The sequence below is a fragment of the Rhinatrema bivittatum genome, chromosome 3 (assembly GCF_901001135.1).
Source record: "Rhinatrema bivittatum chromosome 3, aRhiBiv1.1, whole genome shotgun sequence".
Classification (NCBI taxonomy): Eukaryota; Metazoa; Chordata; class Amphibia; order Gymnophiona; family Rhinatrematidae; genus Rhinatrema; species Rhinatrema bivittatum.
This window is the reverse complement of record NC_042617.1, coordinates 567,773,704-567,786,781: the sequence shown is the minus strand read 5'-3', so window position 1 is coordinate 567,786,781 and position 13,078 is coordinate 567,773,704. Positions and strand designations below refer to the sequence as shown.

Here is a 13,078-nt window from a genome sequence, read left to right as displayed (position 1 = left end):
TTAAATCTCAATCATTGGGGGCTCAGTGGAGGCTGGGAGCGCCCCCTGGCTTCGGGCCCGTTGCTTATCCTATCACATGATAGGGCTAGGTTCAGGCATCACACCTTGGTCACCTGCTCCTGTCACGTGTGAAGGACAAGTTCAGGACAGCATCATTTTGCAAAATGTTGCCAACAGGCTCAGAGTTGGGGCGCACTCCAGGCCCCCACTGAGCTGCCAATGATTGAGATTTGAAGTGGGGGGGGGGGGGGGGTTGGTGCATGGGCTGGGCTCTATTTTTAGTTTCGGGGTGGGAATTTGGAGCCCCCTAGATTGTCATTGATTTGGAGAGGGGGAAGGTCTTTTAACTAAGGGTGCTTTTTCCCCATTGTAATTGGGAGGGGTTCAACACCATGTGGTTGGCATCCTGTAATCGTTTTATTTAGGGCGGGGGGGCAGGGCTGACTCAGAAGGCAGTGGGGATGGGAGGGCAAGAATCCCTGAAGGACAGGGTGATTTTTTTATTTTTCGTGCCTGTGACCCTTTAAGTGATGGTAGCCCTGAACAAGGTGAGCCGCCATCATGCGGAAATTTCCCTTACTACGGTGCCATTTTTTTTTTGTTTTTTGTCGCGATAATAAATCATGCCACAATAACTTGTTGGCGAGGGGGCCAAATATCACAGGATATTAGTTCATTGTAGGAGAAACCAATCACGGCTTACTGAATGTCCCTCAAAGAGAATTGGACAATTTCCTGAAGGAAAAGTCCATATAATTATTAGCCAGGTAGACTTGGGAAAGCCAGCGTTTATCCCTGGGAGTGAGGTACAAGAAATAGATGAACTGAGGGAAAGTGACATCATTGGAAGAAATGGCCGCATAAGCCTGGAGCTTCTGACCCGACCCTACTAAATCCCTCCGTATCGGGCGTCCGCAGCGCAGAGCCGAGCTATTTTTGGTCTCCTCCTGCTTTTCTCAGTTGCAGCATTGCAGCACATAAGAAAAAAATAGATTTGCCGACGTTTTCATTTACGAATGCCGCCGCCACATTGCTGGAATCGGGCGCGGACAGCGCCATGCAGGCAGGACGGGTGTCTCCAGAGGTGAGCGGCAAACTCGGCGCTGGTGTGGGAGATGGCCAGTTTTTTTTTTATACTGGTTTGGGACTTTACAAAATGATATGGCAGGCCTGAAAAAGGAGATCCATGGCCTGCATGCAGAGATGAAAGGAGATATTACTGAGCTGGGGAGGTGGGTCAAGGAAACTGAGGTACAGTTAGAAGACCAGGCCTTGGAACTTTCTGGCTGTAAAATGTCTCAAGGCAAACTTTTGCAAACCAAAACTTGAGTTAATAAATTGAATTAAAGACCTGTACTGTGTACAATTCTGGTCGCCACATCTCAAAAAAGATATAGTTGCGATGGAGAAGGTATAGAGAAGGGCAACCAAAATGATAAAGGGGATGAGGAAAGGCTGAAGAGGTTAGGGCTGTTCAGCTTGGAGAAGAGACGGCTGAGGGGGGATAAGATAGAGGTCTTTAACATCATGAGAGGTCTTGAATGAGTAGATGTGACTCGGTTATTTACACTTTCAAATAATAGAAGTACTAGGGGGCATTCCATGAAGTTAGCAAGTAGCACATTTAAGACTAATCGGAGAAAATTCTTTTTCACTCAACGCATAATAAAGCTCTGGAATTTGTTGCCAGAGGATGTGGTTAGTGCAGTTAGTGTAGCTGGGTTCAAAAAAGGTTTGGATAAGTTCTTGGAGGAGAAGTCCATTAACTGCTATTAATCAAGTTTATTTAGGGAATAGCCACTGCTATTAATTGCACCAGTAGCATGGGATCTTCTTAGTGTTTGGATAATTGCCAGGTTCTTGTGGCCTGGTTTGGCCTCTGTTGGAAACAGGATGCTGGGCTTGATGGACCCTTGGTTTGACCCAGCATGGCAATTTCTTATGTTCAAATATGGACCAAGGTCCTTTATTTACACGCATCTCTACCCTTCTGGTGGAGTGGGCCGAGAGTCATGTTGTAATGGCGGGAGACTTTAACTTAACTAGATATCCATTTCTGGATAATAAAGACTCTGGTGCAGGAGGATCCTGGGGACATAGGCATGCCCTTAAAAATCTGATGTCTGAGCAGGGCCTAGTGAATATCTGGCATTTGAGGAACTCAACTAAGTGTAATTATACCTATTTTTCCCATGCCCATCCGTCTTACTTCCATATAGATTTCTTTTTAACAGATAAGTCTCTGGTTGACTTGACAGCTGAAGCGGGAACCATAACCTGGTCCAATCATGTCCCGGTGTGGATAGCATTATGGTTGAAAAGTAGGGGAGTCGGACAATACCTCTGGTGTCTGAATGATAGCCTACTAGATGACAAATCCTTTACAGACTCTTGTGAGCGACATAAAGGACTATTTAGACTTTAACAGAATCGGGGATGTCTCTTCAGGTACGATTTGGGACTGTCTGAAAGCTGTGGTAAGGGGTAAGTGTATCACCAGGGCCTCTATTCTTAAAGAAAGAAATGCCAGAAGGCTGCGTGTTATGTATTGTATCTCCAAACTGGCTTTAAGTGCTAAGCAAACTTTTGACCCTGGAAAGTTAGCAAAGTTGGAAATTGCAAGGAGGGAGCTGCAGCCATTGGATCTGGCAAGGATTGAGTTCCTTTTGGATATGCTAATTTGGTAATAAAGCTGGGAGGTTGCTTGCAAGGAAGTTAAAGGAGAGAGCCCCCACAGTCCCTCATTACTAAAAGCAAGGACTCAACAGGGGGCATTTCTATATGAATCTGGGGATATAAAAAGTCATTTTATAGGCTTTTATGAGGAGCCCTATGCTTCAGAAGAGACAATGGGAGAACAAAATATAGATCACTACCTAAAAGGTGTATATTTACCGGCTGAGGCTCATGAGTTATTAGACAGAAATTACACATAATGAGGATTTTCAGACCATTCAGGGTTCAAAGCTGGGGAAATCACCAGGCCTAGATGGGTTCACGGACAAGTTTTATAAAACATTTCATCTAGGGGCGATTCTGCCATTGGTGGATATGTTTAATGCCCTATGATCGGGGGGCTTGATCTCATCGGAGTTCAACCTGACTGGAGTAACTATACTAGCTAAAAGCAGGAAAGATCCCATGCTCTGTGGGACTTATTTGCCGATATCATTGATTTAATATAGATTTAAAAATCCTTGCCAAGATATTAGCAACACGTTTGGGGATGGTGGCTCCCTTCTTTATCCATGAAGATCAGTCAGGGCTTGTCCCGGGTAGATTAGCCTCCGACAATGTGAGAAGGGTTCTAGAGTTGATGGGGCGAGCACAACAAAACAATATCCCTATAGTGCTATTAGCTTTGGACGCCAAGAAGGTTTTGATAGGGTTCACTGGCTGTTTTTGTTTAAAGTGTTAGAGAAAATGAAATTAGGCTCTGACTTTATTGGATGGATTCGGGATCTATATGAAAATCCCAGAGCATGTTTATAAATTAATGGGGGATATTCACCCTCTTTTGAGGTAAAATGAGGCAGTAGACAGGGCTGCCCGCTTTCACTGTTATTATTCACACATTCTTTAGAACCATTTGTAGAGCGAGTGCAGTATAACTCTCAAATTCAGGGGATGCTGGTGGGATCACATCATTCATTATAAGCTTGTCTGTTCCGTCTGTTAAGACAGCACGACTGACACAGGTAAGACAGCGAGCATTGTCTCTAGCGGGACCCAACCTCTGGAATTCAATGCCAATTGAGATAAGATTGCAGAAAAATTTTAGAATATTTAAAGGAATTTTAAAAACATGGCTTTTTAAACTGGCGTTTTATAAAGAGAACGGAGAAAGTAAATTAAGGCAAGCATCATAAACTCAGCACCTAGTTTTTACTATGTGCTTAGTTATTATTGTAATCCAACATCTCACTGCTAACTTTATATTGAATTTGAAATAAAGGAGAGACCTACATGTAAGTTAAACTTTAACACATGTATCAAAAGGGCAAGTCAAACAAACTCATCATATAATTTTATATTTGAATACACTTTGTACCGGACAATCTTTGAAACTTTTTGTAAAGTTTTACTTGGTTTAAATACTTTACTATATGTGCCTTCCTGTAAACCGTTGTGATGGTAAATAACTTAACAACGGTATATAAGAGATTTTAAATAAAATAAATAAATAAAGTGACTTATTTACAGTGGCAGATCTGGAATTGACACTACAGACCCTATTGCAGGATATGAGATTGTTTGTTTGGCAAAGTCTTGGGGTTTAAAGTTTAATGAGGATAAGTCAGAGCTCTTAAACATATCAGTACCAAGAGACCATTTTGCTCACACCAAGGCCACTCTCCCATTTCGGATAGCAAAAGGGTGGGTGAAATATTTAGGGGTGAAAAATGGTCCTGATGTAAAAGAGTTATTTGGGCTTAATTACACTCCCTTATCTAGTATACAAAAACTTAGATAGAAGAGACAGACTGGATTTCTCCTGGTTGGGGAGGATAGCTATTATTAAAATGAATGTATTGTCCTTTTTTGCTATTTCTTCCAAACCCTTCCTGTGCTTGTACCGGATTCCCTTTTGACACTATGTCAACGTAAGTTGCTCAGATTCATCTGGAAACGCAGACCTCCTAGAGTCTCTAAATCAGTCCTATTGGGGGGGCGCTCCAGGATCTCCACTTAGCTTGATATTTTCCTGCGTTTCAACTGAGTGCATCCATGCACTGGCATAAGGCTGGGGCGCTGAAGCCTTGGGCCTCACTGGCCATAATAGGGGCTGGTGATCCACCGCTACATGTTAGAGCCTGGCAAAGGGGGTGGGATAAGTCTCTCTGGTTTGTCACCTTTCTCCAGATTAATTTATAAGGTTTGGGGGAAATGGAAGTCCAGATTAGTGAGTGATAAGCAGGCTTATCATTTGACATCCTTCCTCTTTGACAGACCCTTTCCTCCAGGGACCGGACAGAAGGGGAAAGAAAGATGGAAGGGGGAAAGGCTTGTTTAAATGGGAGCAAATTTGGGATGGACAGAAACTGTTAGCTTTTAATTAATTGCGAGAGTTGTACCTGGTCTCTGAGTTAGATAGCTTTGCTTAAAATCAGATGATTCATTTTTTGCACCTCCACGAAGTTTGGGCAGGAGCTCAAAAAGCTATGTGTTCAAGCTGATAAACTTACTAAGCTTATCTCCAAGATCTACACCCTGCTAAATGGGGAACCCCAGATGAAAATGGCATATCGAATTGCTGGGGAGCAGGACCTAGGGGGTATGCTTGAGGACAGAGAGTGGGATCAATGCTTTTCAGCAGTTTGCAGGAGGGTTAGTATCCTCAGTGAGATACAAGGTACTCTGCAGGTGGAATTTGACTCCTGTCGGGTTGAGCAAGATGTATAATGGTTCTGATGATAGGTGTCGGAAGGGTTGTGGAGCCCAGGGTACATTTATACATCTGTGGCGGGAATGTCCGGAAATTGGGGAAACCGTGAGATGCACTGCATGACTTCATTTCTTCTGTGGGAGGTATTCAGGTACCCAGAGATCCCAACGTTTGCTTATTATGTTTACCAGTAGCTGTGGGGACTGAGGTTTTTCAGCATTGGGTTCAACAAGTGGTATCGGCTACTAGATGCTAAATCGCTTGTTGGTGGCGTAAGCCTACCGTTCCTACCTTAACTCATGTGCGTTCTGGCGTGTACTGTATGGGGAAATGAACAGCCATGAGAAATGATAGAGTCTTCATTTTGAGAAATTCTGGCTCCCCTATCTGCAATGGAAATATAGTATAGCTGTCTGATTCTTTAACCTGAGATGTAGGTTTGGGAGGGATTGATGCTGCCTTCCTGCTGTTGCTGTTCTCACTGGGCAGTTCTGAGGCCGGGGCAGTGGGATATGTATGACGGTTTTATAAAGCGACTAATTGGGTTGTCTATACCCCCACTCATGGCTATTTATCGTGATCCATTTACTAGTAATCCGCTATGATGTCCATGTGCACTTCTTCTCTCTGGAACATGCATACGTTTGCTCTGCTCTTTTACTCATCCCCACCACATGGATACTGAGAGGGGGGAGGGTAGGGGGTTAGGGTTAGAGAAGCCTTATTTTATTGACGTTTATTAATGGCAATGTTTCACAGAGCTATTGTTTTACAGTTTTGTGTATTGATACTGTGATATTGTTATATTTTGCTCAATAAACATTAAATTACAAAAAAAAAAAAGAAATAGATGAAGTATTGAGGATCTGCCGGGTACTTATGTCCGGACTGGCTCTGTTGGGGACAGGATGCCGGGCTCGATGCACCTTGGTGTGACCCAGCATGGCAGTTCTTATATTTTTGGGGGGTTTATTCTGTGCTTTTTCCAACCTTACATAACTCACTGTTCTTATTCTTCTATTTCACTGCAGTGAGAACAACTGGTGGCCCTTTGTAGCTAATGAGACTGATTTTCTCCATTTAATTTCCTACAGCTAGAAGATGAGATCTCTACCTTGCGTCAGGTGCTGGCAGCCAAAGAGAAGTACTTGGTGGAGATCAAACAAAAGCTGGGCATGAACCGGATGAATGAACTGAAGCAGAACTTCAGTAAGGGCTGGCACGATGTACAGACACATTCAGCGTGAGTACAGAGTCAATCCGGAGTCTTAACAAATCCAATAATCCAACCGTAGCAACAAAAAAAAAAAAGAAAATTTAAGCCACCTGAATTAGAATTAAAATTCTTCATATGCTACAGGATAAAGGAACTATCCAGTTGAATGCACGACTATCTACTTTGGTTTTTCACTTAAATATTTTTTTTTATGTAGGTTAGGGCTTGGTTCAGTTTTTGTAAGCACAGAACTGACACATGTGGTGATTCAGATCACATTTTTGGACCTGAATGGGTCCCAAATATTCATTTGCCATTAAAGCAGCACTTCACAGTTGACTCATTAGATGTACTGGGTTGAAATGCTTGCCTCTGGGTGCCTAGGCCCTTTGCAACCTTAGGAAGGAAAAGGTTTGAATAAAGCAGTTTGAATAAAGCAGTTTGCATCCTTATTTTTAGAGGTAGTGCAGGATCTGAATGGCAGCTGATAATTTTCAGTTTGGGCTGGAAAAAATTCAGGGTATCTCCAGCCCAGTTGACCAGCATCACAGCGTTTCAACCATAGAAGTGCACACATGACCTTTGGGGGAATGTGGAAGAAGACATGCAAGCACCCACCTGCACTTGCAGGCCGATACAATATTGGCTTGCGGAAAATGGGCACTCGTGATTGAGCGCCCGTTCTCCTAACGTGTGCCCCGCCACTTCTCCTGGGCGAGCGACGCGTTATTTAAATGAGGGGTCGTGCTAAAAAGGACACGCCACGGATAAATTGTGTGTCCCTAGCGCGTCCATCGGATCGGGCGCCTGGGAGAAGCGGCTGTGCGCTATTTAAGAAAACGGATGCTCAACTAATGAGCGTACGTTTTCCTAACCCACTCACAGCCCTGGGTTAGGAAAACGGATGCTCAATTAACGGGTGTCCGTTTCCCTAACCTGACTGCCAGCAACATTTTGTTTGCATGCTGCTTCCTGTGGTTCCTCCTCCTTAGTATCAGGATGGTACCAAGGAGGAGGAACCACAGAAAAGCAGTATTTTGGGCTTGCTTTGTGATGCTTGGAGCATGTAAAACGTAACGGTAGCCCTGGGGCTGGCGTTAAGTTTTCTGTGTTAAAATGTGCGCATCGGGTGCATGGTGACTTTTTTTTGCATCGGGAGCTAATAGCTAATAGCCTCATCTATATGCATTTACATGTGATGAGCGCATGTTTTGGATGTGCTAATTCCCTTATTGCATCGGGTGTTAGCCTAGCGCGTCCAAGGGTTCATTAGCTTGTCTGCTAGGCTCAGCGCATGATATAGCATTGGCCTGTTACAGGGCTGTGTTCCACAGTAGCCTCTCTAACAAGCAAACAGCACTTTTCTTGTGAGGGAGTGACACCTGTGCTGGGCAGAAAAAGGCTGAGAGAGATGGGAAGTTCGGCATTTTACAATCCTTTGACAGCCTTAGTGCATTTTTATTTTATTTCCTGTGATCCAGTAAATAATTTTCACTCTCTCTGCATTCAGGCAGGCCAATCCCCACCAGTGGTTTATGCAACCCTGCCAGCAGAAGGAGACTGAGCAAATGCTGTCCTGCCCTGATGACAGCCCGCCAGTATTCTCCGTCTCCAGCAGATGGTGGACATGCATTTCCCTACTGGGGACTGCCAGTGAAAAAAAAAGAAAAAGAAGACATCTAGAAGACAAGATGTTTATATAGCGCCGGTTGTCTCCTGAGGTGATACCGTTCAGTCCCTCACTAGGTAGAGAGCTTTCAGTCAGATAGCCTTGGGTGGCATGGACTTAAAAATAAATTAGTGGTTGCAGGCCGAGAGAGGTTCAGCAGTAAAGGCTTTTGCCCTCTCCCCCAGTAGCTGGGACCTGTTCCTGCTACTTTATATGTATAAAGATTTTACTTTATATAAAGAAAAGAATGAAGAGGAAGTCATTAGTGAGGAGTTTTGCTATTGGGTCTGTTTCCTCAGTGTTTGACTTTCCTGTTCACGTCTCTGGGGAATTCTATAAGGTGTGGAGGCAGTTCAGCCATTGGGGGGGGGGGGGGGGGGGGGGGGGGGGTTAGCAGCCTTTTGGCTAGGCCCTGTTCTTGGCTTCTCCTTTTTGGCACGTGGTAGGCCGCGGCGCTTAATTGGCGTGTTTTTTAGTGTGTGTCATCAGCACGCACCTCATTGTGGGCACATGAGTGAATCTGAGCGGCTCTTTTGGGCACACACATTCTGTGCATCCAGGTTAGGCGTCCTTCCTTCTGGACACAGGTTTTGTGCCCCTAGCTTGGGCAAATGCCTATACATCTGTCTGAGTGCATTACAACCATGGCGCCGCGGCAAAGAAGTATAAGTGCTTATCTATTTGTGCTGCATGCCACATCAGGGCGATACAGCCAGAGCCTTTTACAAGCCTGTGACAGTGCTGCATGTGGGGATTTGCCTCCTTCTGATTTTGACGACTATGGTCCAGCTCCTCTGAGGGGAGTAGCACCGAGGGCGACACGATGCGGGTGTCCCCTCCTTTGGTTGATCTACTGGCCAAGTCTTCAGGGGAGACTGTCTCAGGTTGTCAGGTTCGGGCCTCTGAGGCCTGGAATGGAGCTGTCCTTTTCCTGGATGGAATTCTTGGTTGGAAGCTTGAGTGGTTGATTTGTTAATTCTAATGTTCAAGTATAATCAGTCTGACTTTTTCCAGAGAATACTGGCGGGCTGATGACGGGGGGCGGGACTGTATATCCATGATGTCAGCTTTTGCTCCGTCTCCCTCTGCTGGCAGAGGTGCATAACCCACTGGTGGGGATTGGCCTGCCCTCATTAAAGGAAAGGAGATTATCATGTAAGTAGTAATTTTTCCTTACTGCCCAAAGGCCAATTAAAGTTGTTAGCAGAATGTCACTCCTGGGGACTTAGGTGCAATGGCCTGAATTTACTGAGGGTCTCTGCTGGAAGTTTTATTTATATTTTAATTTATTTTGGTAAGAAGGGCTTTTACCTCTAACTTTTTTTTGTTTCCTGCTACTGCCTCCTCCCTCCTACCCAAGAGCATCCTGTCTCTCCCTCCCACCCTCAATCCCCTGGTCAACAGGAGCACCTTCTGGTTGACTTCAGGCTAATGGTTTGAACCGCGGTTCCAACAGGCATGGAGATCAATATTTAAAGACTTTGTCTAGGTAACTTTTGAATAGGGACCTTTTGGATTTTATTTTTTTTATTTTTCCCCACAAATTTTTCAGGGTTTACTTTGACGAGGAGAAAATCAGTGGAAAAACGGGCTCGCTATTTTTCTAGGTAAATATCTTTTGAGTTTATTGCGGTGGATAGAAGCCAGGGCACTAAAAATAAATATTAAGCAGACTCATGTTTTAATAAACAGAATTTTTTTTTATTTGCTGAACTGAAACAGTCCTCCAAATTGATCTTTATTTGCCACCTACACCAAGGCCATAAACAGCGTAGAAGTAAAATGTACATAAAATCAACCACAAACGAATCGCAGAAAATGAAACCAATAGACCCAAATGCTAGAACCAATGTCCAAAATGTGGGCCATCCCGCATGTGCTGGTGAATAGTCTATACAAATGCTTGCCTAAAGAAGAATGTCCTTACCGTGGGCTTGAATGTGTTAAGTCAATCTAACAGCTGTCATTTCTGAGGCCCGATTATTCCTCCTTCCAGCAGTCCTTTACCCAACTACTTCCGCTTCAGCATAATAATCAACCTTTCTCTCCTCTTCCCGCTGCCTAGCATCTTCTCTCTCTACCCAGCCCCATCCCCACTCCTTCCCAGCAACCCATTGCATGGCATCTCTCTTTCTCCCACCTACCCATTCAGCAGCCGCCTCCTCTGTCCCTCCTGCCTCCCCCCCCGCAAGAATGTTCTTCTCCTCCCCTCCCTCCCTCCAAAAAAAAATATCTCCCTCTCTCCCTTCATATCTCCCTCTCTCCCTTCGTTTTATCTCCCTCTCTCCCTTCATATCTTATCTCCCTCTCTCCCTTCGTTTTATCTCCCTCTCTCCCTTCATATCTCCCTCTCTCCCTTCATATCTCCCTCTCTCCCTTCGTTTTATCTCCCTCTCTCCCTTCATATCTCCCTCTATCCCTTCGTTTTATCTCCCTCTATCCCTTCGTTTTATCTCTCTCTCTCCCTTCGTTTTATCTCCCTCTCTCCCTTCATGACAGCCTTCATCCTCACCAGTGCCAGCGGGGTTGTGGCTCTGGGCTGCTCCTCCATCGGACGCAGCGCTCCGATTCTACACTGGCGCTAAGCTGGGAAGTGCTTCCAAAGGGGGGGGGGGCCATCGATGGATGCATTGTCGTCGATGGCACCGAACAGCCGGTGAGGAGGCGGGGGCGGGACCTGCCGCTGGGCTGCATGGATAGCAGGCACTTTGGCTCCTCGGCGGGGGGGGAGTTGGGCCTTGAACTGCATTGGGGGCTGCGCTGGAGGTCCAAGTGCTTTTCCACTGGTTGGAGGGGGAGGAGATGGGTGGGGGACCTGACACGCAGCGTGCGCTTTGGCCTGCGCCGGTGCCTGGTTGAAGGCGGGCGGCCTTGAAATCCCGCCTCCACGTTTCTGGAGCTGCTGTTTGATCATCCTAAAACCTGTTGAAATTTGCAGGGGAAAATTTAGTTTAAACTGAAAAACTAAAAAAAAATTAAAAAAAAAAAATCCTGGACAAAAACCAAGGTTTGAAATTTCCCTCCCCTCCCCCACCCCCAAGCTAAACTTGTCCGGGCAACAAAAATGTAGCTGAATAAAAGGAGGCAGTGGAAACGTTTCAGGGGAGCCGCTGCACACAGATAAAGGTGGCCAGTTAAGTCTGGTCAGAAAAATGTGTGTCCTAAAGCGACACACGGATAACTTCATCCAGGACTTGCCAGCTGGGTACGTTCAGTGGGAATACCCCCACGGGGTAACTTCCCCACCGACCAGCCCACTGAATACCCGCCTCTGTGAGACTATGGAGCGCAGCAGGGGTTAATCTACAGCTGAAGCTGGCCGAGGGAGGAGGCTCGCGCTAGCGTGGGGCACGCTCTCGTCACGAACCAGGGAGAGGGAGGGGGAGAAAGAACAGAATAGCAGTGGTCCATCGGGAGTGGCCAATGCAAGTCACTTGGAAGTCCCCAGAAGATCTCCTTCCCCAATGTAGGAGGTGGTGATCCCTGTGCCTGCCTACTTAAGAAGGTCCTGGGGACCAGTAGCCCAGGTCGAGTGAGGCCACAGGGATTGTAAGACAAATGGAGAGAGAGAGAGAGAGAGAGAGGCCTCCATGCCCGGGTTGGCTTTTTTTGTAGGGGAACGACCTATTGTACCGCCAGGAAGGTATCTGAGTTCCCAGCCCATTCTACTCCCAGCACAGAGAGGAAAACAAAAAAAAAACAAAAAAAGGTTATTTTTGTCCTTCTAGGGCAGCATAGCACAGTGAAATGTACTTCAACATGGCCACCTTCTGAGTCAACTTAACATGCAGGTTCAATTTGTAAAATTTAATGTTAGAGAAAGCACTGTTCATTTCTTTGATCCCCTAAATATATATCAGCCGCCTCTAGTAGACTCTCTGTAACATGGATAAAATCCCATTTGGCCTTTGGTTAAATCTGTTATTCTGTCATTGTATAAACCCCTCTATCTGCTTCTTCACGGTCTTATGTCTTGTTATTTGCTCAGGTCACCTTTTTAGCTGGAAAAGGCCTGCAGGTCTTGCTTGGAAGCGCTGATCCCGTTTCAGCAGTGGATTTTAACAGATGTCACAGAATTTCTCTCGTTTGCTCAGAGGGGAAGCATGTGCCGCACTAGTAGATCTGCATCCGTGCTGCATTTCATGCAGCACATTCAAAGAACAGAGAGTTAAGGTTTTCTAGTTGTCAAAATTATACAGAAATCCTAGGGACAAATTTATCCCTCCAGTTCCCCCGATGTGTAATAATAGTTTCTAGTAGACTTCTATTTAAAAAAAAAATAAACCTGGAATACAAACAAAAGCTCGTTATGTTACAATAGAGAGGTCCCGATGATTCATGCTTCTGGTGGGCTGAGGTAACTAACAATAGTTACAAGTCGCTTGCTGTGGATTCTCTGTGGAGGTGGCTCCCGTTGGAAGCTATTGTCTCCCATCCTTTTCTTCGTCCCACTCCTCCCTCCCACCCACCTCCCACACTAGCTCAGTGGGAAGGGATTTTGAGCAACTGGGTGCTAAGTAGTCGCTCCATTTGGGGTGGTTGTTACCGTTGTACTGTCGGCAACAAGTTAGACAGGCTTTGCAAGTCTCAGTCTTGAAGCACAAAACGGAGCAAAAGTCAAACGAGTGGGTCTGCGCCTTGCCAGGAAGAGGTGAAGGGGGCACCGAGTACAATCTTTTTTTTTTTTTGGTTCCTGAGCACATAGCACATGCACGTGGTGGTGTTTAATTTCTGTAAAGCATATTACTCATGGTGGTAAATGAGGTTGCTCATCCTAAATAGTAACCCAAAGGGAGGGAAGATGTGG

At 45.4% G+C, this 13,078-nt stretch overlaps 1 protein-coding gene across 1 annotated transcript in view; it reads left to right on the top strand.

Moving 5' to 3' along the window:
* The window catches only part of TPD52L1 (TPD52 like 1), a 167,726-nt gene that overhangs the window by 87,915 nt on the left and 66,733 nt on the right, over positions 1–13,078 (top strand). Inside the window, exon 3 of the mRNA XM_029596537.1 lies at positions 6,481–6,629. Coding sequence (XP_029452397.1) covers positions 6,481–6,629 — 149 coding nt within the window. The remainder of the gene's footprint in view (positions 1–6,480; positions 6,630–13,078) is intronic.